Raw genomic sequence first — 25,396 nt, 5'->3', positions numbered from 1 at the left:
GTCCCGTGAGGAAGGGCTGGATGTAAAGGTGGAAGTGGCAATGGACGTGGCCACATGCAGAGGAAGGACAGGTGATGGCCACAGCGGAGGTGGCAGAAGGAACCCAGGGGCACCCCAACCCCCTGCTGTCCCCTCCTTACTCTCCACATCGAGCGTGACAAAGGCTTCGGAGGAACCGATGGGGCTGCTGGCATTGCAGATGTACTGGCCCGAGTCCTGCTGCGCGGCGCGAGGGATAACCAGGCTGCCGTTCACCACGCGGTGTTGCCAGGGCAGGGGTGCCCGCAGCTTCGACCACTCGATCCGGGGCACTGGGTCACCTATGACCACACCATGCTCATCACTGCGGCATCAGGTACTGCTCAGGACATCCCTTCTCCACTACTGTCCTCCAGGCTCCCCCTACCTCTGGCCATGCAGTGCAATGTGGCAGTGTCCCCAGCCACCACAGTGACGGTAGATGGTGCGGTGACCTCGGGGGCCCCGGGGTGCCGCTGAGCTGACTCCACGCTGACATCCACCCGTGCCTGTGCTGAGCCCAGGGCGCTATGCGCCGTGCACACGTAGGTCCCAGCGTGCTCTGGCTTGGCTGGTGAGAGCTGTGAAGGGGACAGGGTGGGGATGAGCACCAGGAACTCCTTGGTGCCCCATGGTGCCCCTGGGCGCCCCCTCACCTGCAGGATGGCCTGGCTGTCCATGTGCAGCAGTGTCTGGTGCTCCACCTTCTGCCGAGAGCCCAGCCGGCTCCAACGCACCAGTGGCCGCGGCTCGCCCCGGCCCAGGCACTCTAGGCTCAGGGATTTGCCCTCCTTCACTGTCACGGGGCCTGGTGGCATCACTGACACTGTGGGAGCACCTGGAGAAGGAGGAGGGCATTGGGGTGGGGATTGGGACACCACGATGAAGGGCATCTGGAAGGTGCCTGGCCATAGGGGCACCCATCACCCTGGGAGCATTGGGAGCATGGGAGGAAATGAGCATGAGTGTGTGGATGGGGACTCAACATCTCAGGAGCACCTGAAGCCCATGCAGGACATCTGCATGGGGATGGGGATATCACAACTCCTGGGGCCCCTGGAAGGACACCAGCATGGGGACATGGGTACCACCACTCCAGGAGCACCCGAAGCATGGAAAGGAGATGGGGATAGGGACACCATCACTCCACTGGTATCTGGATGACATGGAGGACACCAGCATGGTGACAGGGAGACCACCCTGAGGGCACCTGGAGCATATGAGGACATGGGGATGGGGACACCAGTGCCCTGGGGACACGTGGAGTACATGGAGACAGGGACAGGGCCACCCTCGCCACCTCATACCTTGCACCACAAGGTTGACGACGCTGCTGGCGACGCCGAAGCGGTTGGAGGCTACGCAGTGGTAGGCGCCCTGGTTGCCCACGTGGGCACTGGTGATGGAGATGACTGAGCCATTGGCACTGATCTTCACATTGTCTGGGCAAGGAGGAGCCATCAGCACCAGGACCACCCTGGGGACCATGCCAGGGCCACCCTGGGGACCACCATACCTTGGAGGTGTTGGCCAGGCCCCATCCGCCAAGTGATGTTGACAGGCTGGGCGCCATCGTGGACACGGCACTTGAAGGCGGCATCTTCACCTGGTGCCACTGCCATGCTGTGTGGGTCGATGGAGATGATGGGGCTCTGCAGACCTGTGTGGACAAAAGGACAGAGGCTAAGAGGTCACTCACATCACACATCTCCCCTCAGCATCCTCCCTCACCCTGTGGCTACACTCACGGTAGCTGGAGCTGTCATGGGAGGTGACAGTGACAGAGACAATGGCCTCACGGGAGACGCTGCCTGTGTCAGCCCGGCACACGTACTCTCCCGAGTCAGCCACCGAGAGCTGTGACAGCCGCAGCCGGGACCCCGAAATCTGGAGACAACAGAAGGTGGTGGCATCACCCAGCCATGCACAACAACCATCCCCACCCCACCAGTGTCCCCACCTACCTGGTGCTTGGCTGGGAGGGCCCCACCGCGCTTGTACCAGGTGATGGTGGCCTGTCCCTGGCCGGCCACCACGCAGTCCAGGTCCAGGGTCTGTCCCTCAGTGACAGAGGACGCTGAGGACTCAATGCGAATGGGTGGCGTGATGCTGGTGGCTGCATGGGCAGGTTGAGGGTGAATGACCCCAGTGGACCCTGACACCAGTGAGAACTTGTCTCCTGGAGGGTGGCACTCACAGTGGGATGGGTTGTCTCCGTCATCGATGGTGACGATGAGGGATGTCTCCTGTGTGATGCCGCCGGATGTCACCCGGCACACGTACTCCCCTGAATCGGCTGCTGTCACCTGGGGGATGCGCAGGCGGGTGCCTGACACCTGGAGGGAACAATTAGGGGATGAGTCAGCACTGTAGAGGAGGGGATGTGACAAATTCAGAGTGACCCTCCCCTGTCCCCTACCTGGTAGCCAACAGGCAGGGAGCCACCACGCTTGTACCACGTCACGGTGGTGGGGCCGGACCCCGCCACCACGCAGTTGAGGTCCAGGGTCTGTCCTTCGGCGATGGCCGAGGACAAGGACTCGATGCGGAGGGGTTGGGAGATGCCAGAGGCTGGAGGAGGACAGGGAAAGGGAACGTTTATCACCAAGGTGACACCCAACTGTCCCCAAGTGCTGCCCTCTCTCACACTCACTGTAATAGCTGTCCGCACTGCTGGGCACGGTGACAATGACAGATGCCTCTTGGGTGACAGTCCCCAGGGTCACCCGGCACACGTACTCCCCTGAATCAGCCACTGCCACTTGGGCAAGGCGAAGGCGGGTCCCCGACACCTAGGAATGTCACAAGTTGGGGACACATCAGTACCTGATGCAGGGTTGTGGCCTGCAGGGCAAAGCCACCTCACCCAAGTCCCACCTGGCTGTTTGGTGGCAGAGCTCCCCCACGCCGGTACCAGGTGACATGGGGATGACCCTGTCCTGACACCATGCAGTTGAGGTCCAGCGTCTGTCCCTCAGTAACAGCAGCAGAGGAGGTCTCGATCCTCACCGGTGGCGTGACACCAACAGCTGGAGGTGGCAATAGGGTCCATAGGGTCACCACTGTGTCCTCACCATGTCCCTATGTCACCTCTCACCCACCCCAGTACCGTAAGAGGAGCCAGCACCAGTCTGGATGGTGACGATGAGGGATGTCTCATGTGTGACACTGCCTGATGTCACCCGGCACACATACTCCCCTGAATCGGCTGCTGTCACCTGGGGGATGCGCAGGCGGGTGCCCAACACCTGGAGGGATAACACACATGAGAATGGGGACATAAACTCCTTAACACCACCAAAAATCCCTTTTCCACCCCACAACACTCCTCAATGTCCCCTACCTGGTGTTTGGCTGGGAGGGAACCCCCACGTTTGTACCAGGTGACAGTGGCCTGTCCCTGCCTGGCCACGATGCAGTTGAGGTCCAGGGTCTGTCCCTCGGCCACAGAGGAGGACGAGGACTCGATGCGCACCGGAGGGGTGACACCAATGGCTGAAGACAGCAACAGGAGGGTCACCCACAGGACTGCGGCACTGTGCCCCAGTCCTTGGTCACCTCCTCCTGTCCCCACTCACGGTAGGTGCTGGCACTGCTGGGCTGGATGGTCACCATGATGGAAGTCTCCTTGGTGGTGGCCCCGCTGGTCACCCGGCACACGTACTCACCTGAGTCGGCCGCTGTCACCTGCAGCAGCCGCAGCCGGGAGCCAGACACCTGTGGGGAGGGCACACAGGGGTCATGGGGGCCATCACCTCTGGCAAGGGGTGATCTGAGACTTCACAAAGCCACTTGAGCTTGCACAGGGCCACTTCGGGTTTACATGGGCCACCTGGGCTTTTATGAGGTCATTTGGGCTTCCTTGGGGTCACTTGGGCTTCCATGGGGTCATTCTGGCTTCTGTAGTCATGGAGCCACCAGGGCCTGCCCAGGACCAGCCAACCTTGCATGGGGTCCCCAGGACTTGGTGGTCTTGCCCAGAGGTGTACATCATGCCTATCCTCCTTGCTTGGTGACATGCCCCCTCCATGTCCCCTACCTGGTGCTTGGCTGGGAGGGTCCCCCCACGCTTGTACCAGGTGACAGTGGCCTGCGCGGGGCTGGCAATGACACAGTTGAGGTCCAGGGTCTGTCCCTCGGTCACAGGGGAGGAAAGGGACGAGGACTCGATGAGCAGCGGGGTTGTGCTGCCTGGGGCTGCGAATCAAGATGGGTCAGAGACTGACCACCACCGTGTGTGTGACCTTCCCAAAGACACTGGGAACAGTGTCACCCCGCACGGGTAACCTCCCGTATCCCCTGTCCCCACTCACAGTAGGCACTGGCACTGCTGGGCTGGATGGTCACCATGATGGAGGTCTCCTTGGTGGTGGCCCCGCTGGTCACCCGGCACACGTACTCACCTGAGTCGGCCGCTGTCACCTGCAGCAGCCGCAGCCGGGAGCCGGACACCTGTGGGGAGGGGACACGGGGGTTATTGGGGACACTTGGGCTTCCATGAGGCCACATGGGCTTGAATGGGACCACCAAGGCTTGAATGGGGACACCTGACCTTTCATGGGCTACTTGGACTTGCATGAGCTACACAGGCTTCCATAGGTCACCTAACCTTTCATAGGCCACCAGGGTCTATGGTGACATGGGGTTTCCTGGTCTTGTATGGGGTCACCTGGGCTTATAGGGACCACCTGGCCTTCCATGGTACCATCTGCATTTGCACATGTCACCTGGGCTTGCCCAGGGCCAGCTGGCCTTGCTTGGGCCAACAGGACTTGCATGGGCCACCTAGGCTTGCCTAGAGCTGTTGGTCAGCTGCATCCACCCCCTTTGGTGAGTGACATCACCTCTCCTTGTCCCCTACCTGGTGCTTGGCTGGGAGGGTTCCCCCACGCTTGTACCAGGTGACAGTGGCTTGCGTGGGGCTGGCAATGACACAGTTGAGGTCCAGGGTCTGTCCCTCGACCACAGCAGAGGACGGGGAGTCGATGCGCAGGGGAGTCGTGTTGCCCGGGGCTGGGGACCAAGACAGGAGGGTGACACCAGTGACCTCGCCAGCATGGGCACCTGAGCTCTTGGCTCAATGCTATGACACATGAGGATCCCCTGCTGGCACTGCCATCCCCTGTCCCCACTCACGGTAGGTGCTGGCACTGCTGGGCTGGATGGTCACCATGACCACGCTCTCCTTGGTGGTGGCCCCGCTGGTCACCCGGCACACGTACTCGCCGGAGTCAGCCGCTGTCACCTGCAGCAGCCGCAGCCGGGAGCCAGACACCTGTGCAGAGGGGACACAGGGGTCATGAGAGTCATCTCGAATTGCATAGGGCTGTGCATCAACCTCAGGCACCCTTTGCATCATCACCCTCTGCATCCCCTACCTGGTGCTTGGCTGGGAGGGAACCCCCACGCTTGTACCAGGTGACAGTGGCCTGTCCCTGCCCGGCCACAATGCAGTTGAGGTCCAGGGTCTGTCCCTCGGCCACGGTGGACGAGGATGCCTCAATCCGGACAGGGACACCAGAAGCAGGTGGTCCTGCAAGGGAGGACAGAGCTGTGGCCGTCTGTTGGGAACCTTGTTCCCTCCAGTACTGCTAAGCCCAGTCCTACCATAGGATGAGCCTGATGCAGCCACGACAGTGACAATGACAGATGCCTCCCGGACAGTGGTCCCCAAGCTTGCCCGGCACACATACTCCCCTGAATCAGCTGCTGTGATGTGGGGGACACGGAGCCGGGACCCTGAAACCTGTAGTTGATGACATGCTTTGGTATCACACAGCAGGGGACAGGGCAACCTTTGGGATGCTGCCCACCCTGCTGTGCCTTACCTGGTGGCCAGCGGGCAGGGAGCCCCCACGCTTGTACCACGTCACGGTGGCAGAGCTGGGTCCTGCCACCACACAGTCCAGGTCCAGGGTCTGTCCCTCGATGATGGATGGGGACGAGGACTCGATGCGGACGGGCGGTGCCACCCCTGTGGGGAGCAAAAGGGGTAACATGGGTGGGTCGTAGCCCCGCCACAAACCATCCCCAAACACGACTGCTGTCCCCCAGCCTCCTCACCTGGCATCACAGCCACCTCAATAGCAGCACGGGCCGTGCCAGCGGTGCTGGTGCCAACGCAGAAGTAGATGCCACCGTCAGCCACCGTCACAGCAGGGATGACGAGCGTGGCGATGTCACTGTGCTCGGTGCGGGACTGTGGCATGAAAGTGAGTGTCAGTGGCACCTGTGGTGCACCCACACTCCCTGAAGCACCCACAGGTGCCAGCACCCTGCTCACCTGCGGCGGCAGAGTGCCCCCCTGCTTCTCCCAGGTGATGGTGGCAGTGGGGGACCCCGAAACCCGGCAGTAGAGCCGCACCGTGGAGCCCTCCTGCACTTCCGTCCGCTCTGGGCTCACCTGCACCTGTGGGGTGCCTGCACCTGTGGGGAGGAGGATCAGGGCAGTGCTGGTGGCAATGGCAGGGTGGGGACAATGGGGGTGACACGAGTGGTGCAGACAATGAGGGTGAAGGGCACGGTGGGATGATGGAGGTGATGTGGGCGATGGGGGACAATGAGAGTGATGGAGATGATGGAAATGATGGAGATGATGAGGATGATAAGGGTCATGGTAACAATGAAATGATGGGGATGTTGGGGGCAATGGGGACGAGAGCAATGGGAACAATGGTGTGGATAGAGATGATGGAGATGATGCAGGTGATGATGATAAGGGTGATGGGAACAATGGAATGATGAGGAATGATGGTATGATGGAGATGAGGAGACAAAGGGGGATTAAGGGGAAGAACAGAACAACGGGACAATGAGAGTGTCAGGGATGGCGGGGGACAATGAAGGGTGTGAATGGGAGGTGACAGACAATGGTGGTGATGATGGGATGATGGGGACAAAGGGGATGAGGTGATGGGATGGTGGGGATGAGGGGGATGGACAATAGGAGGTGACAGGGATGATGAGGGTTACGGGGATGATAAGGATGACAGGGATGATGCAGACCATGGAGACAATGGAGATAGACAATGGGGATGATGGGGAGTGACACAGATGATGGGTGATGATGGGAGCAACAGGGGTGACAGGGACAATGGGGACAATAAGGGTGATATACATAACAGCAGTGATGGGAATGATTGGAGTAACAGGGATGATGGAAACGATGGGGATGGGGATAATGACGACAATGGGGTGACAGGGATGATAGAGATGATGGGGATGATGGGGTCACTGATGATGAAGGTGATGGGGACGAAAGGGTCAGTGGCGTGACAAGGACAATGGTGATGTTGCTCACCTTGCACATGGAGGAAGGCGCGTGCCGTGTGCTGCCCGGCGCTGCTCCGTGCCCGGCACTCGTAGTGCCCCATGTCGGTGGGCTCGACAGCGCCAAAACGCAGCGTCCCGCCCTGAACCACAGCCTGTGGTGGCAGCGCACCTGCAGGGACAGGGCCTGCCATCATCCCTGCTCACTGTGTCCCCCTGCCCAGTCCCGGTGTCCCCCTGGCCCCAGCGGGCACCTACCGAGCCACTCAAGGGTGGGCTGGGGGCTGCCAGTGACAACGCAGCGGAACTCGGCTGGCTGCCCTGGTGCCACGCTCAGCTGTGCCGGCTCCACGGTGGCGGTAGGGGCGCTGGCAGTGCTGGCTGCAGTGAGACCCAGGGGGGTTTAGGGCTGGCCAGGCCCCTCGGTGCTGTCCCCAGGCAGTGGGGTGATGGGAAGCGGGGTGGCACAGCCAGCAGCGGGGTGCATGTGGAGCCTGGCATGCAGTGGGTGGGGGGAGCATGCGGACTGGTGACTTACCTGGTCTGTGCCCCTCCATGAACTCAACGGGTCCATAGAACATCTGAGTCTTTGAGGCAGCTGCAGGAGGGGGTGGTCTTAGGGGAGTGTGCCCATCGCCCTGGAGTCCAGGCACCAAACCTGCCCACCACTCTGGTGTGCAGGCACCAAACCTACCCATCACCTTGGCATCTAGGCATGAAACCTGCCCATTGCCACAGTGTCTGAGCACCAAGTGTGCCCATCACTCCGGTGTCTGGCATTCAGTGTGCCCATCACCCCAGCATCTGGGTACCTTGTGTGCCCATCACCACAGAGCCAGAGTGGTGAGTGTGCCCATCACCTGAAGGACTGGGCACCAAGCAAATCCATCAGCCTGATATCCAGGCATTGAATGTACCCATCACCCTGGTGTCTGGGCAGTACATATGCCCATCACCCTGGTGTTGCCCACCACCCCATCACCACGGGATGAGCCACAGCATCAGGGCTCACCCTGGACATAGAGCGTGGCAGTGCCCTGGTCCATGTCCAGCATGTTGGAGCCAGTGCAGACATAGACTCCGGCGTCCTGGGGCCGCACGCTGCGCAGCGTCAGAATCCCATTGAAGTCCACTGCGCCTGCTGGCAGCGTCCCGTGGTTCTGCCGTGTCCACACCAGGGTGTAGGCAGGAGACTGGGGGGGCACAGAGGTGGGGAGGCCTGAGGCCACTGGGATGGGCACATGGAGGGGCACATGCCCAGCTGTGCACCCATGGGGGAGAGATGGGCACCCAGGGAATTCCCACAGAGCTGTGTAAGGACCCCAGGGGGCTTGGGGGGGTCCATATGGGCACAGCTATGCCCTGGATGTCCCCATGACTACATCCTTGGGTGCCCCTTTGCTCTGTAAGATCAGGAGGGCACCCAGGGGCATCTCCACACCCTGAATGTCCCTGCATATACCCAGGGGTGCCCTGCAGCACCTCTGCAATGCTGTGCCCTCTTCCCCTCACCTTGCTTTTGGCGGTGCAGACGAAGGTGACATCAGCGCCGGGCTGCACCCGCTGCACCCGCTTCTCCTCCACGGTGACAGTGATCGGCTTGTCGGGGGTCTCTGCACCCACACAGAGAAGTGAGCCCTGCTCCTGCCTCCCTTCTGTGCATGTCCCACCCTTGGTGACAACGACCTACCGGTGACGATGACCTCAGCGCGGCTGGCATTGCTGTGCCGGAGGTTGCGGCAGGAACACACGTAGACACCGGCTTCAGAGGGCTGGATGCTGGGGAAGTGCAGCTCCTCACCTGGAGGGACACGCAGGTGATGCCCCGCACCCTGGGGACACCCCGATGTTCCCCCCTGGGCCCACCCAGTACCTTGGCGGTGGCTCTGGGCACCCTCAGGGAGGGGCCGCCCATCCTCTCGCACCCAGTGGTAGTAGAGCGGGGGGTCCCCGGTGGCGTGGCAGCGCAGGGTGACAGCGCTGCCCTGCGGCACCGCGGTGCGCGGCGGGTGCACGCGCACGGCCAGCGCTGGCGGCGGCCCCGCAGGGACACAGCCCTGCCCCTGCACTGTGGGGTCACCCATGTAACCCGGGGCGCAGCTGCAGGGAACAAAGGGGGCACTGGGTTTGTAGAAGTGCAGTCTGGTGCAGGTGGGAGGAGGTATACTGGGATGGGTGCATTGGGTTGTATTTTGGGATGAGCATTTTGGGGTACACAGGGTGGGTATATTGGAATGTGTATGGGTGTGTATATTGGGGTACATAGAGTAGGTATATTGGAGCGAGCACATCATGGTGAGTACATCAGGATGAGTACAGTGCGGTGGTGACTGTATCAAGGTGGGTATAAGGGTAAGCACTTTGGGGTGTCTTTATTGGGGTGAGGCCATCAGGGTAGGTGCACTGTGTATTGGGGTGCAAATGACAGGCTGAGCCCTATAGGATGCAAAATCTGGGGTGAGCTCATACGGGTGAGCTCCTACATATCCTGCAATCCAATGTTCTGGGTATAGCAGGAGAACATTGGGGCAGCTAGATTGGGGTAGGGGTACCAGGGTGGGTATATTGGGGAGCTCTTTGGGGTGGGTCTGAAGGGTGAGTGTATCAGAGTGGGTCTATCTGGGTGCATAAACTGGGGTGAGCATATTGGGGTGCATATGTTAGGGTGAGTACATAGATGCTCTTTAGGATGCATATACTTGGGGTGAGCTCATAGGGCTGAGCACATTGGGTGGGTATAGTAGGACAACTTTGGGGTGGGTATATGTGGGTGGATATATGGGGGTGAGCCCATCAGGGTATGTGAGGGTGAGGCAATGGAGGTGGGTTTTGGAGATAGGTGTATAAGGGTGACTCAGTCAGGGTGGGTTTTGGGGTGGGTATATGGGGGTGAGCCCATGGGATGGGTTTTGGGGGTGGGTATAAAGCAGTGAACCCATCAGGGCAGAGTGGGTATATGGGAGTGAGCCCATGGGGTGGGTTTTTGAGGCAGGTTTTGGTATGCCAGCAGCCTCACCGCTCGCAGTACTGCCCAGTGTAACCCGGCTCGCAGGCAGTGCAACGGTAGCCACCGCCTCCCAGACTCTCACAGGTCCTGGAAAACCTGTAGAGACAGAGCAAGGTGAGGCCACGTCCCTTCCCTGGCACCCCCACCCCAGTGCAGGCACCCACTGGTTTTCAGGGTACGGGAGAGGACAGGCGCAGGGCTGGCAGTCCTCGGGGGTCCCAGCGGTGGCATCCCCGTAGAAGCCGGGGGCGCACTGGTCACAGAAGTCCCCTGCCGTGTTGTGCAAGCATCCCTGGGGGACAGTGGGGACACAAATTGGGGGTGTCATGGCTGGAGTAACACCACAGCCCCCCCCCAAAACGTTTGGAATGTGGGGCCTTACGGAGCAGGCGCCGGTCTCGGGGTGGCAGCTCTCGGAGTGGCCGTTGCACTCGCACAGCTCACAGTGCCCCAGGTACAGCCCCCCGCCCGTGCGTGTGTACCCGGGGGCACAGTCCTGCAGGAAGGGACAGCGTTGGGATCCCCCATAGCCTGGGAAAGGGGCGTGGGGAGGAGTGAAGAGGGGACTTGGGGTACAGATGGGTGATGGAGGTGTTAGGGGGTTACGAAGAGTGACGGGGTTGATGGGAACAATGCTAGAGGGAGGATGGAAGAGTGATGGCGATGATGGGGGATGCTGACGGATGATGGAGGGTGATGGGGGCAATACTGAGGTGATGGGGGGTCTGGGGACAGATGGGTGATGATGGGGGTGCTAGGGGGTGATGAAGAGTGATGGGGTGACATTGGGGGATGATGAAGGGATGATGAGGTTGATGGAGGGTGATGGGGGTGATCCTGGGGATGATGGGGAGATTTGGGGATGCTGAAGAGTGATAAGAACATGAGGGAGGGCACTGGGGGACAGATGGATGACGATGGGTGTGCCATGGGGGTTGATGGAGGGTGCTGGGGGTGATGCTGGGGATGATGGGGAGGATCGTGTGGGGGTGATGGTGGGGGAGTGATAGGAGGATGCTGGGGATACTGGGGGGATGCTGGGGGCTGATGGGCAGTGATGGGACTGCTGGTGGTGACGATGGTACAATGATGGAGGGATGATGGGAGGAGTGCCGGGGGGTGATGGAGGGTGATACTGGGGGGAGAATGAAGGGGTGACAGGGTGATGATGGGTTTGATAGGGGGATTAAGAGGATGGAGGGATGATGATGAGAGGGGATGCTGGAGGGATGATGGAATGCTGGGGGGAGTGACAGGGAGATGGAGGGTGATACTGGGCATGATTGGGGGTAGTGGGAGGATGCTGGGGTTGATGATGGAGACAATGATGAAAGAAGTGGTGGTGGTGATGGAGAGTCACCCTGGGCTGATAGTGGGATGCTGGGGAGTGATCAGAGAGATGATGAGGAGGTACTGGGGAGGAGGGCAGGGAGGTGATGGGGTGACTGGATGATGTTGTGATGGGTGATGGGTGATCTGGATGATGGGGTGAATGGATGACTCCCTCCCTGGGAGGGGCCGGGCTCACCTGGCAGGACAGCCCGTGGTATCCAGGGGGACAGCGACATTCCTCCACCTCGGGAGCTGGGGGCAAGCCGGGCTGGGGGGGCACAGCCGTGTCCATGGCCACGTCGGCGATGGCAGCCACGGCTGTGCTCGTGGAGTAGGTGGCTCGGATGAGGATCTCATCCAGGTCAGCCAGTGCCATCAGCAGGTGCTCCCGTGTGGCCGGCTGCCCGTCTGGCCGCTGCCAGTATTGCTGCAGGAACGGAGGGGTTAGCAGGGGACACACTTTGGGAAAGGGGGACATTAGGGACAAAAGCTGCCCACCACCTCCTACCTCCCGAAAAATGATCTCGAAGGCCTGTGGAGTTCGTGGGGGAAGGTCGGGCTGGTAGGCCACCAGTGTGATGTCATTGCCCTGTGGACAAGGGACCCAAGGGCGTCAGGGGGTCCTGATGTCACCCGGTGTGTCCCTGTCCCATCCCAGCCAGCACCCCTTACCGTGATCTGGACATCGGCGTCGGGCAAAGGGGCTCCCTGTCCCCCTGGAGTGTGGGTCAGGGTGTAGCGGAGCCGACCACCATAGGAGCCCACCTGAACCGGGAGATGGACGGGATTGGGATGGCAGTGGGAACGGGAAGAGGAGAGGACAGGCATGATGGGGACAGGGATGGGAATGGGGAAGGTGATGACATGAAACAGGGATGAGGAAGAGGAGAGGGAAAAGGGAAAGGGGAAAGTGGAAGGAGAAAAGGGAAAGAGGAAAGAGGATAGGGATGAGGAAGGGAAGACAATGGAGAGGGGAGGGAAGACGATGGAGAGGGGAGGTGAGGGGAGGGGAGGGGAGGGGAGGGGAGGGGATGAGATGGGGAAAGAGGAGAAAGAAAAGAATGAGGATGATGATGGGGACAGGGGATGGCACAGGACAGGGATGAAAAAGGTGAAAATTATGAGAAAAGAGGAAAAGGGAAAGGAGAAGGTACAACAGAGAAAAACACAGGGTGAAAAGAGGAAAAAGGGAAGGGAAAAGGGAAAAGGCCAAGGGGAAAAGGAAGAAGGAAAAGAAGGAGGCTGTGCACACCTCCCCCCCAACAGTGCCCAACGTGCCCATGGGGAGGGGCTGCAGCCCCTGGTGGGGCATTCCCATGGCTCCCATGGGCACCCCTGTCCTCCTGGGGGTCACCCTGTTACCTTGTCCCCCTGGTAGGGGGGCGGCAGCTGCCAGTAGTAGGAGTCAGGGGGCAGCTCTCTGAAGCGCTCGTAGGTCAGGCGGGGCTGGGGGTGCCCCAGCTGCAACCCAAAGCCACTGTCCACACGGGTGCTGTGCTGCCGGTTCACCAGGGCGAACCCCTGGGCATCCCCCGGGGCAAAGGACGTCTGGATCTGCAGGATGGAGGGATGAGAGGGGTCTGGGACAGGTGGGGACACCCTGGGGACACGTGGGTACACTCACGGTGCCACGGGCGTAGGCAGTGCTGGTACAGTGCTGAATGATGCCCATGCAGAAGCAGGGCAGGCACCCAGTTGGCTCATCCCTGCTCAGGTGGAAGTGGTGGGGACGGCATGTGGCACACTGGGGACCCTCCACGTTGGCCTGGAGGGGAAGACAGCATGATGACATTGCCCTGTCACCCCTCCTGGGCTTGGGGACACACACACAAGGCTTACCTTGCAGCGACACTGCCCGTTGGCATCGCAGCCCTCACCAGTGCTGCCACGTGGGTCACACTGGCATTGCGCACCAGGGACACCAGGCACTGAGGGGGTGACACACAGTCAGCCACAACCCTACCCCCCTTAGTGCCACCACAGGCGACACCACTTTGTCCCTTCCCTGTGACACTCACCTCGGCATGGTTCTCCCCGCAGGGGGTCCCCCACATACCCAGGCAAGCACCTATGGTGGTAACAAACCAAAATGAGGCAGTGAGAGGAGCATTCACCCCAAAAACACGCCCCACCCCACCCTTACATCCCTGTCACCTCTCGCAGAGGCGCCCGCTGTGCCCTGGGGCACAGGCACTGCATGTAGGTTGTCCATCCGTGTCCTCAAAGCAGATCTTTGTCACACTGTGGAAAGGACAAAGGGACAGGTGACATCTAGTCAGTGTTCTCAGGGATGTGACAGACCACCGAATGGCACCTACTGGGTGTCTCCATGGGGTCCATGGCAGGGACAGGGCTGGCAGTCACCCGGGGTGCCCCGGGTGGCATCGCCGTAGTAGCCAGGTTGGCACTTGTCACACTGGGGACCATCCGTGTGATCCCGGCAGCCCTGTAAAGAAAGGGGGTGCTGGCATTGGTGTCCCAGCCATGGCGGGGCCCGGGGTGTCCCCTGGCTGCCCCCAGCTGACCTGGCAGATGCCGGTGTCAGGGTGGCACTCGCTGGCATGGCCGTGGCACTGGCACGGCTCACAGGTGCCCAGGTAGAGCCCGGTGGTGCTGCGGGTGTAGCCGGTGTCACAGTCCTAGAGGGGACACAATGGCAGTGGGATGGGACACGGTTCATCATCCCCACGGTGGCGATGAGCAGACCAGAGGGCCTCACCTGGCACGAGGCCCCGCGGTACCCAGGGGGGCAGGTACAATCCTCCACCTCCAATGCAGGCGGGCGACCGGTGGCATGTGGCACTGCCACGTCCAGGCTGACATCAGCCAGTCTGCGGGGCCAGAGGGAAAGTCAGGACTGCCCTGCCACCCTGCTGTGTCCCCTCCTGACTCCACAAGGAACTCACCTGCTCTCCTCTGGCTGCTCTGAGTAGGACGCCCGGATCATGAGCAGGTCCACATCAGCCAGGGCCATCAGGAGGTGCTCACGGGTGGCATCATGCCCATCTGCACGGCGCCAGGCGGCCTGTGCCACACCAGGGTGACATGGGGGCTGCCATCCCCCACTGTGCCCAGCTCAGCCCCTGGGGCATGCAGGGTGACCTCCCCATGGCACCCAGTCTGACCTCTGGGCCCCCAGACCAACCTCTCTCCAGCCTGACCCCCTCCCTCCACGACCCCTCTCGCTGGGTGTCACACAGTGACCCCTCTCACCTCACGGATGGGCACAGTGACAGCAGTGGGGACACCAGCTGGGGGGCTGACACTGGAGAAATGCTCCAGGAGGATCCCATTGCCCTGGAGCAGGACGTCAGGGTGCCGGGGGGGCAGGGGAGTGCCAGCCGGGGCCTGGTGTGTCACCGTGTACCGCAGCTCCCCACCATACGCTGTCACCTGTGGGGACACTCAGCATGGCTCGGGGTCACCCACTCCCCAAACTGGGCAGTGGGGACATGGAGAGGTGCCGAGGTGTTCCCCAGAGCAGCTGTGTCACCTTATCCCCGGTGAAGGGTGCAGGCAGCACCCAGTAGTGAACGCCCCGCGGCAGCTCTCGGAAGGTGTTGAAGCGTAGCTCCCGTGGGGACACGAAGTGTGGCAGGGCTCCTACCAACTGTGTGCCTGACAGGTTGGCCAGGGGCAGTGGCACCGAGTCCTCAGAGCTGAGTAGCACCTGGGAGAGGGATTGTGGTGGGCATGGCCTGGCACGGCACTAGATGGCACAGCATGACACCACGTGACATTACGTAGCACTACGTGGCACTGCATGGCACAACATGGCACTATATGACATGACAAGGCACAATATGTATGTTGTATTACATCCTACTACATGGCATAAAATGGCATGACAAGGCATGACAAGGCACCACATGGCATAGCATGGCATGCCATGGCATGGGTGACATGACACTATGGCATAGCATGGCACAACATGGTGCCATAAAGGCATTACACAGCATGTCACAGTGTAACATGACATACCATGCAATGACATGGTAACGTGTGTCATGACAGTACATGGCATGGCAAGGCACCACATGGCATGATGCTATGTACAATGGCACACCACTGCACGACACAGCAAGACATGGCAAGACATGGCACGGCACGACACAGTATGGTCCAGTAGTTAATGGCATTTCATGGCACGGCTCAGCTTGACATGACACACTATGGTCCAGCATGGCATGGCAACATGGCATGGCACAACATGTCAGTTCAATGGCAAAGCAAGCCATGGCATGACACGTCAACACAATGACAAGACACGGCATGACGTGGTCCAGGATGGCATGGCCTGTCCCGTGCTGCAGGGTACCTGGTGTCGGTGCCAGGTGGAGCTGGCACAGGAACGGGACAGCCCCATGCAGAAGCAGGGCAGGCAGCCCGCAGGGTTGGCAGCGCTCAGGTGGAAGGTGCCAGCGGCACAGGAGTCGCAGAGCCGGCCGCGGACGTTGGGCTGGGGGCACAGGGCAGGCAGGGGTGAGGGACATGGGTGGGACTGGGGGCAGAGGGTGAGATGGATGCTGGGGGGACTGGTGGGACTGGGTACCTCAGTGCCATGGGGGATTGGGGTAGGTCACATGGGGGATGGACTGGGTGCCATGGGGGATTTGCCACTGAAACTGGGGGAATTGGACTGGGTGTTATGGGGGATTGGAGTGGGTCCTACTTGGGGGTTGGGCTGGGTGCCATGGGGCAGGGGGTGGAATTGGTGCTGGGTGGATTGGATTTGGTATCCCAGGGATTGGACTGGGTGCTATGGGGGGTGGGACTAGGTACTGTGGCAGGGTGGGACTGGTTGCCTCAGCGGATCTGACTGAGAGGTGGACTGGGTGCCATGGAGCAGAGCTAGGATGGGTGCTAGGGGAGAGACTGGGTACCTGGGACCAGGCTGGTGCAGTGTGAGATGGCACCACCCAGCCCCTCATTGCCCTCACATTGCCCCCAGCAATATTGCCCCAATGTCCCCCCTGCCCTCACCTTGCAGCGACAAGTGCCACCCGCCTCGTCCTGGCCCCCACGGGCATCACACTTGACGAGCTCCTGGCCTGCAGGCAGCAAGGGTGAGGGTGGGGGCATCCAAGGGTGCGGGGACCCCCAACCAGCACCCTCCACTCACCAATCGGGGTGCACTTGCCACCCGGCTGGATGGGGTCTCCCTCGTAGCCTGGAGCACACCTATAGAGGGGTGGAGGATGGGTGGGTGATGTGTGGGTGACAGGTGAGGGTGGTCTCAGGTAGGGGGGTTATAGGGAGGGACCCCCACCCACCTCTCGCAGCGGCGGCCGGCGTATCCAGGGGCACAGGCATCGCAGGTGGCCTGGCCATCTGTGTCCAAAAAGCATGACTCCGAGAACCTGTAGGTGACAATGACGGTGATGCCAGGGCGGTGACATCAGGGGCTGGTCCTTGGGATCGGCACCCACCTGCGAGATGGCTCAGTGTAGGGACAGGGACAAGGGTGACAGGCAGTGGCTGTGCCCTTGGTGGCATCGCCAAAGAAGCCAGGTTTGCACTTCTCACACTGGGGACCCTCCGTGTTGTGCTGGCAGTTCTGGGAGGGGGACACATATTACAGGGGAGTGGTGACCCTGCACTGTGTCCCTGTCCCCTTGGCACCTTGTCAACCCCTCCCTCCTTACCAAGCAGTGCCCAAAACCAGGGTCACAGGTGCTGGAGTGGCCGTGGCAGCCGCAGCCGGAGCAGGTCCCCAGATAAGGTCCCCTTGTCACTCGCTCAAAACGGGGGGCACAGTGCTGGCATGACAGCCCCGTGTAGCCCACGGGGCACCTGGGGACAGAGCAGTGTGACAGTGGCATCACAGCAGCAGTGGCTCTGAGCCCGTGATCTTGCTGCCAGTGGTCACCTGCACTCCTCGACGTCCCCAGCCAGACCCAGGCCGGTGTCTGTAGTGCTGGTGATGTCCACGGCCACATCGCTGAGCCCCACACTGGCCATGCGCCCATCGTACACTGCCCGGATGAAGATGCCCTCCAGCCCCTGTAGCACCAGCAGCAGCAGCTCCCGGCTCACCGGGGCACCCTGCTCGTCCTCCCAGTGGTCCTGCCGGGACGGTGACAGTGGTGTCACAACAGGGTGATGGTAACACTGGCATCACCCACCTGCCACCACCGGCATCAGTGCCCATCATCAGCATCACTGCTACCAGCATCACCCATCCACTACTGGTAACACCCACCCTTCATGAGTATCCCTTTCCATAACTGGATTCACCCACCTGCCCCTACACGACCCACTCATCTCCACTGGCATCACCCATGCACCACTATAGCCAGAGTCAACCCACCCACTACCTGCATCACTCATCACCACCACTGCCATCATCACTCACCCATCATGAGCATCACTCATCCACCACCACCGGCATCACCTCCCCACCATCACCACCACCACCACCATCACCATCCCTTCTCACACCCACCTCGGTGAGGGGCACGTGCCGCTGGTTGAGAACGTCTGGCTGGGCGTCACCAGCACGTGCCTGCAGCTGCCGCCCGTGGCCCCGTAGCAGCAGGTCAGGGTGGGTGGTGGGCTCAGGGGGCCCCCGGCCCAGCCGGTACCGCACCCCGTAACTCAGCGCTCCCCCGTAGGCATCCACCTGGCAGCACAACGGGTTGTCAGCGGCCACACCACTGGTGTGCCCAGCCCTGACCCCATCCCGACATCACCTTGTCCCCAAGGAAAGGCGCTGGCAGTGACCAGAAGGCGTCCAGTGCCAGGAAACGGCGGGACAGGTCCAGCAGCTGGAATTCCTCAGTCCCCACATCCACATGGAGTTGGGTGGCCGAGAGCACCGGTGTGGATGGCGCTGCCGGCACCGTCACATTGACACCTGCAAGGAAACACTCAGCCCCTGCTGCGTCCGCTGCCCCTGTCCCTTACCCCCACAGCTCACCCTTGAAGTCATCAGGGTGGTTGAAGCGCAGGTGGAGGCGGTGCCGGTGCCGAGTGGTGGCGCGGCAGGAGGTGGTGACACCAAAGCAGAAGCAGGGCAGGCAGCGGGATGTCCCTGTCACCTGGAAGTGGCCCTCGGGACATGGCCCTGTGGGATATGAGACAGCTGGTGATGGTGACAGTGCCACGGTGGGATTGGTGGCATGGAGGGGGGAGGTGCGCTCACCAGGGCGGGTGACGGTGAGGATGCTGTCAGGGATGCCGAACACCATGCCCAGGGTGTTGATGGCTTCGCAAGTGTAGGCACCTTGATCAGCTTCCTTCACGTCCCGGATAGTCAGGGTGCCCTGCCCAGCCTCACTCACGATTGACACCCTGTGAGGCACATTTGCTACCCAGAGCCTGGCAGAAGTGGAGCCCACCACACCTGGGAGCCGCACACACCCCGTGCCCAGCACACGCAGCACCTGACACACCTGGTGCTCTGCACACACAATATACCTGTGCCCCACACATCCGGCACACCCAGCGCCCCACACACCCGGTACACCCAGCGCCCCACACACTCAGTGCCCAGCCCCAGCACAGGAGCCCATTCCCTCTGCATGACTGGCCTACACCCAGGCCCCGCCCCAGCTGCAAGCTCCTCCCATTGACAAAACCCGCCCACCACAGATACACCTGGCTGGTATCCCCGCCCACTTACCAAACCCCCGCCCATTCAGTCCACACCCTGCACGCAAGCCCCGCCCCCAGACCCGCCCCAACACCTCAGCCCCCAAACAAACCCCGCCCAGACAGGTCCCACCCCAATGAAAGCTCCTCCCCTCGCAGACCACACCCAATCACAAGTTCCTCCCACGGCAAGCCACGCCCCTTCCCCAATCCGCAACCATCACCCCTTAGGCCCCGGCCCGGCCCCGCCCACCTGTGGCTGCTGGGGGTGTGTCCCCAGTTCAGGCGCCAGGTGACGATGGGGGTGGGGACACCTGTGGCTACACAGGTGAAGGTGATGGTCTGGCCTGGCACCGCTCTCACCGACTCTCGCGGCAGCGTCACCACCTGTGGGGGCACTGCCACCGCCACCCAGTCATTGTCACCACCACTGGCACCACCCACACCACACGGCACCCCTGGTGGACAGGGACACTGCCACCACCACCCCATTGTCACTGGCGCAGTCACCACCCACCTCAGGTGTCAAGGGCACTGCCACTGTCACTCCTGTCACTCTGGACCGCCACTACCATTGGCACCACCTATCCCGCTGGCACCCCAGGAAACTGGGACACTGCCACTGCCCTGTCATTGTCACCACCACTGGTACCATCTGCTCTGTGTGGCACCACTGGAAGATGGGGACACAGTCACCATCACCCTAGACCCACCCAGGGACAGGCTCTTTGGCACCATGTCACCAGTCCAAATTGGGGACAGAGTTCCCAGTGTGATACCCAGCATGGTTCTGTTACATGTCCCCAGCATGGCACTGTCTGGGGGCAAGCTTCCAGCACAGGGTCCCCAGCCTGGTGCCATGGCACAGGCTTCCCAGTGTGGCACTGCCTGGGAATAGGGTGCCCAGTGTAGCGGCCAGCACCGTGCCACAGCACGGGGACCTGGACACAGTGTCTCAGTATGGTGCTGTGGCACTGGGTGTGGCTCAGGCACCGAGTCCCAAGCCCAGTGCCATGTCACAATGTCCCCAAGCACAGTGTCACCAGACTGGTACCATGACACCATGTCCCCAGCCCTGGGCTATGGCACAAGGTACCTGGGCAGTGTCCCCAGCCTGGTGTCACAGCAAAGGGTTCCTGGCACAGCTCAGTCCCAGCATCCCCAGCCCTATATCCCAAGGACAGCTTTTGCTACAGCACCACATGCCCCCACATATCACAGCATCCCTGGCACAGCACCCCTGGCACAGCACCCCCAGCCCAGTCGTGGTGCCCATGTCCCCTCCCTGACGAGCTGTCCCGTCCGGTGTCACTCACCACATCCAACCTCGTCGCTGCGGTCAGGACAGTCGGGCTCCCTGTCGCACTGGTAGCTGGCTCGGATGCAGCTCCCACTGGACACGCATCGGAACTCCGCCGGTCCACATGCTGCACCAGGCGCCTTGGTGGCTGCAGGAGGTCACAGCAGTGACCTCATGCAGCTGTGTCAGCTGTGTGCCCATGTCCCCACAGGCGTCCCCAAGCCCCCAGACTCACGGCAGTCGCTCTCGTCGGAGCCGTCCCCGCAGTCATTCTCGCCGTCGCAGCGCCAGAGCTTGAGGGCGCAGTGCCCGTTGTCACACTTGAACTCGTTGGGCTCGCAGGGGGACGGGGTGCCTGGGGGGCATGGGGCAAGTCAGCACCCAGAATTCCAGTATCAGTTAGGCTAGAAAGGACCTTTGAGATCACTGATGACCCAACACCATCTTGTCACCCAGACCATAGCACCGAGTGCTACATTCAGGCTTCCCTTAAATACTTCCTGGGACGGTGACTCCACCACCTCCCTGGGCAGCCCTGCCCAATGCCCAGTCACTCTTTCTGTGTAATCTTCTTCCTAATGTCCAGCCTAAACCTCTCCTGCATGCCTTAGGGCTGAGTCCTCTCATCCTCTTCCTAGTTCTCTGGGAGTAGAGCTAAACCCCCACCTGGATGCACCCTCCTGTTAGGGAGCTGTAGAGTGGTAAGGCTCCCCTTAACTTCCTTTTCTCCAGGGTGAGACCTCCCAGCTCCTTCAGCTGCTCCTCAGAGGACTTGTATTCCAGACCTTTCACCAGCCTTGCTGCCCTTCCCTGGACATGCTCCACCATTCCTAAATTGCAGGGCCCAGAACTGGACACAGCACTCGAGGTGCAGCTTCACAAGTGCCAAGTACAGGAGAAGAATGACCTCCCTGCTCCTGTTGGCCACATCATACCTGATCCAGGCCAGGTGCCATTTGCCTTCTTGGCCACCTGGGCACAGCTGTCTTATGTGCCGCTGCTGTCCATCAGCAGCTCCAGGTCCCTTTCTGCCTGACCATTGTCCAGCCACTCTGTTCCCAGCTGGTAGCAATGCAGGGGTTGTTGTGACAAAAATTCAGGATCTGGCACTGGGTCTTGTTAAACCTCACATCTTTGGATTCATCCCTTGGACCCAGCCTGTCCAGGTCTCTCTGCAGTGCCCTACCCTGCAGGAGGTCCACACTTGCACCCAGCTTGGTGCGGATCTCAATGCCCTCACCCAGGTCATCAGTAAAGATATTGAACAGGACTGGGCCCAACACTGATCCCTGCGGGACACACCAGGTTACCAGACACCGACTGCACCATCTCCCAGCACTCTCTGGGCCCAGCCATCAGCCAGTGCCTAGCCCAGCACAGAGTGAAACTGCCCAAGCCATGGACTGACGGCTTTTCCAGGAGTTTGCCATGGCAGACAGCGTCCAAGGCTTTGCTGAAGTCCAGGCAGAGCCCCCCCAAAGCCTCACCATCCCTCAGGACCCACCGCAGGCATCCTCGTCGGAGCCGTCGGCACAGTCGCGCTCTCCGTCGCACAGGTAATCCCGGGGGATGCAGCGCCCATCCCTGCAGGCGGCCTCACCCCCCTGGCATCCTCCAGCCACTGTTTTTGGGGGACGTGGGGTGAAGGGGCGGAGGGGGGATGCTGGCGTGGTGCCTGCGGGGATGGTGCTCAGCGGGCGCGTGGTGGCCGTGCGGGCGGTGCTGGGGGGTGGCCGTGGCGGGGACTCTGGGGGCAGATAAAAGGGGGGTTATGGAGGCACCCAGGAGGAATGGAGGTGAGGAGGGAGGGCTTGGGTGGGGTTGGAGGGGAGGAGTGCAAGGGGGGTTTATGGGGGGGTGTAGGGGCAAAATAGGGTGCAGAGGGGTTACAGATGGGGGAAAGGGGTGTGAGGAGTGTTTATAGGGGCATAGGAATAAAATAGGAGTGCAGGGGGATTAAAGTGAGAAATGGGGATGCAGAGTGGTCTAGAGGGGTATACCAGGGAAAAGAGGATCTGGGAAGTGTTTATGGGATGCAGGGGAGTTGGGGGAAAATGAGGACACCGTGGAGTATAAGGGGGTATATGGGAAAAAGGGGTTGCAGGGAATGTTTATGGGGGTGTAGGGGTAAAATATAGTGCAGGGGGGGTTAAAGGGGGAAGTAGGGGTGCAGGAGGAGGTATAGAAGGATTATAGGCAGGAAAGGGGGTGCAGAGGGGGAGTGACAGGGCCATGGGGTGGGGAATGGGGGGCAGGGAGGTTCATGGGGACAGAGGAGGTTCCAGGGGTGCCGAGCTGCCTCACCACATCCCTCCTCATCGGAGGCGTCGCGGCAGTCGGGTCGGCGGTCGCAGCGATATTCCACGGCCACGCACTCCCCACTCCCACAGGAGAACTCCCCCACGGTGCAAGCGCGTGGCTGGGGGGTCACTGCGGCCGGGGAGGGGGCACGTGGTCAGGGGGTCACCCCAAAACACCCCACACCTGAATTTAGCTGGGGTCAATACACACCAGCACGTGAGAGCCAGCAGAATAACATGGTTTGGGATGTACTGCTCTGAGCCCCTTGGCCCCAAATCACTCCAGAGCACCCCAAAAGCCCCTCAGACTCCCCTCAAAGCCCCTCCCGGGCTCACCTGTTCCCAGGCGACGGAACTGGAAGCCCTGGGGGGAGGTGAGGTAGGAGGCGATGGAGCCGCTGGCCAACAGGTCCCGCAGGACCCCCCCAAGCTGCGCTTCGTCCCCGTTCCCCTCTGAGCCCACATCCAGCTCCACGAACACATCCCCATCCAGCTGCCTGGGGGACAAGGGGTCAGCACTCCAAAATAGCCAAACTGCACCCTCAAATCAGCCCTGAGCCTCCAAAGTGTCCACACTGCACCCCAAGAAATTCTCCACACCTCCAATCCACCCTGTCACCTCCAAATGTCTCAGTCACCCCAAAAACTCCCTGCACTCCCAAAAGCTCCTCACAGCACCCTGAAATGTCCTCATTGCACCCCAAAAGCCCCCATTTGCAACCCCAAACCATTCCTATCACCTCCAATCCATCCCAACACCCACAAAACCTCTCTCCTCCCAAAAGCCCCTCATTCCACCCCAAAACTTCCTCATTGCCCCCCAAAAGCCCCTCATTCCACCCCAAAACATCCTCTTCACTTCCAATCTGAGTCCATCACCTCCAAACATCTCCATCATCCCCAAAACCTCTCTGCACTTCTAAAAGCTCCTTGCTGCACCCCAAAACCTTCTCATTTGTATCCCACAATCTAGCCAGATGACTTCCCGGCCCCCCTGCTCCACCAAAACCCTCTGCCCCCCTAAACCCTCCAAGCCCCTCTAGACTCCACCAAGCCCACAAAGCTCTGAAGGCCCCTCCACTTACTTGATGAAGACCACGCTGACCACCTGCTCCCCAGGCACTTTGTAATACTCTGACTCCAGCTGTTAAGGGGCAGAAAATGAGGGGGTCAGGATGGTCCCTTGGGTGCCCTCCACCCCCAGCAACCCTGAGTCCTCCCAGTCCTCACCGTATCTACCACGGCCTCGGAGATCTCCCGAAATTCCTCGGAATCGGGGTCCTCCAGCTGGGAGCTGTAGTCGATGCTGCGGGTGAAGTTCACCAGCGCCCGGAAATAAACTGGGGGCAAGGGGTGCCAAAGTTAGGGGATGGGATGCCAAGACTGGGGGAGGGGGGTGGCACCTGCACATCCAAAAAATCCCCCCCTGTGACCCTCACCCAGCTGTGACTTCCCCCCTCATCCAGAGGTTCCTCCTCTCCCCAGCTGTGTCCCCCCCAGTGATTGGGATCCCACCCAATGAAGCATAGAAGAAAAGTAGGGGTGCAGCAAAGAGGGGTGCCCAAAAAGTGTCACTTACTGATCAGGGGGTCGTCCTCGGGCTCGGCCACCACAATGCCCGCGGGCGCGGGGCGGGGGCCGGGCACTGCCCCCAGGGAGAAGGAGGAGGAAGAGGAAGAGGAGGAGGAGCATGAAGAGGAGACAGAGGTTGAGAGCGGTGCCAGCGGGGATCAGCCTGGGGCCAGGTGCCATCCACAGTGTCCCCTTACCGGTGGGTGCCAGCCCGCTGCTGGGAGCCAGGGTCATCACTGTCGGTGGCCAGGGAACACCACTGCCATCCTCCCCGCTGCCATCTGCCGTGGACACAGTGTGAGGGTGGAACCCGCCCACGGGGACCCCCACATGTGTGGATACCCACCCACGGTGACACCCACCCACTCATGGTGGCACCCAGTGACACATTTGCCACCAAATGCCACCAGATCCCAGTGCCATCCACAATGAGGACAATGTGGTGGCACCAGGGGGGCATCCACATGTGCAACACACTCCCCTGGTGACACACATGCATGGTAGCAACCACTTGGTGACACTTTACTGCCAGATGCTGCCAGGTCCTGGTGCCACCTGCCCTGGGGACAACATGGGAGTACGCAGGGTGGTATCTTCCCATGGTGACACCCACTCATGGTGACATTCACCCACGGTGATGCTCATCTACTCAGTGCCACCCTGCCACCAGCTGCTGCCAAATCCTGGTGGCATCTGTGATGGGGACAGCACAAGTGGCACTCGCTCACAGTGATATCCACCCACCTAGTGCCACCTTATCACCAGATGCCACCAGGTCCAAGTGGCGACTACAACATGGACAGTGCAAGCAGCATCCAGGGTGGCACCTACATACCCTGTGCCACCTTAGTGCTGGATGCCATCAGGTCCATTTCCCATCTGCAATGGGGACAGTTGAGCGAGTGGCACCCACGATGGCAACAACTGATGGTAACACCCTCCCCCTGGTGACACCCATTCATGTCACGTCCACCCATGGAGAGATCCAACCAGTGACTCCCACCC

General features: G+C 60.9%; 1 protein-coding gene across 3 annotated transcripts in view; it reads right to left on the bottom strand.

Annotated features, from left to right (window-relative positions):
- Window positions 1-25,396, bottom strand: part of HSPG2 (heparan sulfate proteoglycan 2) — a 40,706-nt gene that overhangs the window by 10,046 nt on the left and 5,264 nt on the right. The window contains exons 3-69 of one of the 3 annotated variants that reach the window (XM_063417518.1): window positions 24,589-24,672; window positions 24,050-24,159; window positions 23,905-23,963; window positions 23,156-23,316; window positions 22,824-22,949; window positions 22,024-22,266; window positions 20,755-20,874; window positions 20,536-20,667; window positions 19,473-19,617; window positions 18,771-18,919; window positions 18,546-18,692; window positions 18,319-18,482; window positions 18,072-18,248; window positions 17,496-17,692; window positions 17,272-17,419; window positions 17,056-17,183; window positions 16,900-16,986; window positions 16,749-16,807; window positions 16,610-16,677; window positions 15,945-16,085; window positions 15,120-15,296; window positions 14,840-15,019; window positions 14,533-14,651; window positions 14,346-14,457; window positions 14,152-14,265; window positions 13,945-14,072; window positions 13,781-13,867; window positions 13,645-13,694; window positions 13,466-13,554; window positions 13,251-13,391; window positions 12,989-13,180; window positions 12,299-12,391; window positions 12,135-12,215; window positions 11,823-12,053; window positions 10,677-10,790; window positions 10,459-10,586; window positions 10,304-10,390; window positions 9,161-9,387; window positions 8,978-9,088; window positions 8,800-8,900; window positions 8,300-8,480; window positions 7,826-7,885; window positions 7,546-7,668; window positions 7,319-7,459; window positions 6,302-6,444; window positions 6,082-6,217; window positions 5,847-5,992; window positions 5,626-5,764; window positions 5,397-5,551; window positions 5,155-5,293; window positions 4,880-5,031; window positions 4,332-4,470; window positions 4,058-4,215; window positions 3,597-3,735; window positions 3,362-3,513; window positions 3,128-3,266; window positions 2,896-3,047; window positions 2,672-2,810; window positions 2,438-2,589; window positions 2,216-2,354; window positions 1,983-2,134; window positions 1,767-1,905; window positions 1,535-1,678; window positions 1,326-1,460; window positions 675-856; window positions 407-599; window positions 141-320 (exon numbers count right to left, since the gene is read on the bottom strand). In XM_063417518.1, the coding sequence (XP_063273588.1) occupies window positions 141-320; window positions 407-599; window positions 675-856; window positions 1,326-1,460; window positions 1,535-1,678; window positions 1,767-1,905; window positions 1,983-2,134; window positions 2,216-2,354; window positions 2,438-2,589; window positions 2,672-2,810; window positions 2,896-3,047; window positions 3,128-3,266; window positions 3,362-3,513; window positions 3,597-3,735; window positions 4,058-4,215; window positions 4,332-4,470; window positions 4,880-5,031; window positions 5,155-5,293; window positions 5,397-5,551; window positions 5,626-5,764; window positions 5,847-5,992; window positions 6,082-6,217; window positions 6,302-6,444; window positions 7,319-7,459; window positions 7,546-7,668; window positions 7,826-7,885; window positions 8,300-8,480; window positions 8,800-8,900; window positions 8,978-9,088; window positions 9,161-9,387; window positions 10,304-10,390; window positions 10,459-10,586; window positions 10,677-10,790; window positions 11,823-12,053; window positions 12,135-12,215; window positions 12,299-12,391; window positions 12,989-13,180; window positions 13,251-13,391; window positions 13,466-13,554; window positions 13,645-13,694; window positions 13,781-13,867; window positions 13,945-14,072; window positions 14,152-14,265; window positions 14,346-14,457; window positions 14,533-14,651; window positions 14,840-15,019; window positions 15,120-15,296; window positions 15,945-16,085; window positions 16,610-16,677; window positions 16,749-16,807; window positions 16,900-16,986; window positions 17,056-17,183; window positions 17,272-17,419; window positions 17,496-17,692; window positions 18,072-18,248; window positions 18,319-18,482; window positions 18,546-18,692; window positions 18,771-18,919; window positions 19,473-19,617; window positions 20,536-20,667; window positions 20,755-20,874; window positions 22,024-22,266; window positions 22,824-22,949; window positions 23,156-23,316; window positions 23,905-23,963; window positions 24,050-24,159; window positions 24,589-24,672 (9,156 nt within the window). The remainder of the gene's footprint in view (window positions 1-140; window positions 321-406; window positions 600-674; window positions 857-1,325; window positions 1,461-1,534; window positions 1,679-1,766; window positions 1,906-1,982; window positions 2,135-2,215; window positions 2,355-2,437; window positions 2,590-2,671; window positions 2,811-2,895; window positions 3,048-3,127; window positions 3,267-3,361; window positions 3,514-3,596; window positions 3,736-4,057; window positions 4,216-4,331; window positions 4,471-4,879; window positions 5,032-5,154; window positions 5,294-5,396; window positions 5,552-5,625; window positions 5,765-5,846; window positions 5,993-6,081; window positions 6,218-6,301; window positions 6,445-7,318; window positions 7,460-7,545; window positions 7,669-7,825; window positions 7,886-8,299; window positions 8,481-8,799; window positions 8,901-8,977; window positions 9,089-9,160; window positions 9,388-10,303; window positions 10,391-10,458; window positions 10,587-10,676; window positions 10,791-11,822; window positions 12,054-12,134; window positions 12,216-12,298; window positions 12,392-12,988; window positions 13,181-13,250; window positions 13,392-13,465; window positions 13,555-13,644; window positions 13,695-13,780; window positions 13,868-13,944; window positions 14,073-14,151; window positions 14,266-14,345; window positions 14,458-14,532; window positions 14,652-14,839; window positions 15,020-15,119; window positions 15,297-15,944; window positions 16,086-16,609; window positions 16,678-16,748; window positions 16,808-16,899; window positions 16,987-17,055; window positions 17,184-17,271; window positions 17,420-17,495; window positions 17,693-18,071; window positions 18,249-18,318; window positions 18,483-18,545; window positions 18,693-18,770; window positions 18,920-19,472; window positions 19,618-20,535; window positions 20,668-20,754; window positions 20,875-22,023; window positions 22,267-22,823; window positions 22,950-23,155; window positions 23,317-23,904; window positions 23,964-24,049; window positions 24,160-24,588; window positions 24,673-25,396) is intronic. The other 2 variants (XM_063417519.1, XM_063417520.1) reach the window with 2 other exon arrangements.

The sequence above is a fragment of the Prinia subflava genome, chromosome 21, assembly GCF_021018805.1.
Source record: "Prinia subflava isolate CZ2003 ecotype Zambia chromosome 21, Cam_Psub_1.2, whole genome shotgun sequence".
Classification (NCBI taxonomy): domain Eukaryota; kingdom Metazoa; phylum Chordata; class Aves; order Passeriformes; family Cisticolidae; genus Prinia; species Prinia subflava.
The sequence above is the reverse complement of the archived record's forward strand: the minus strand, read 5'-3'. Positions and strand labels throughout refer to the sequence as shown.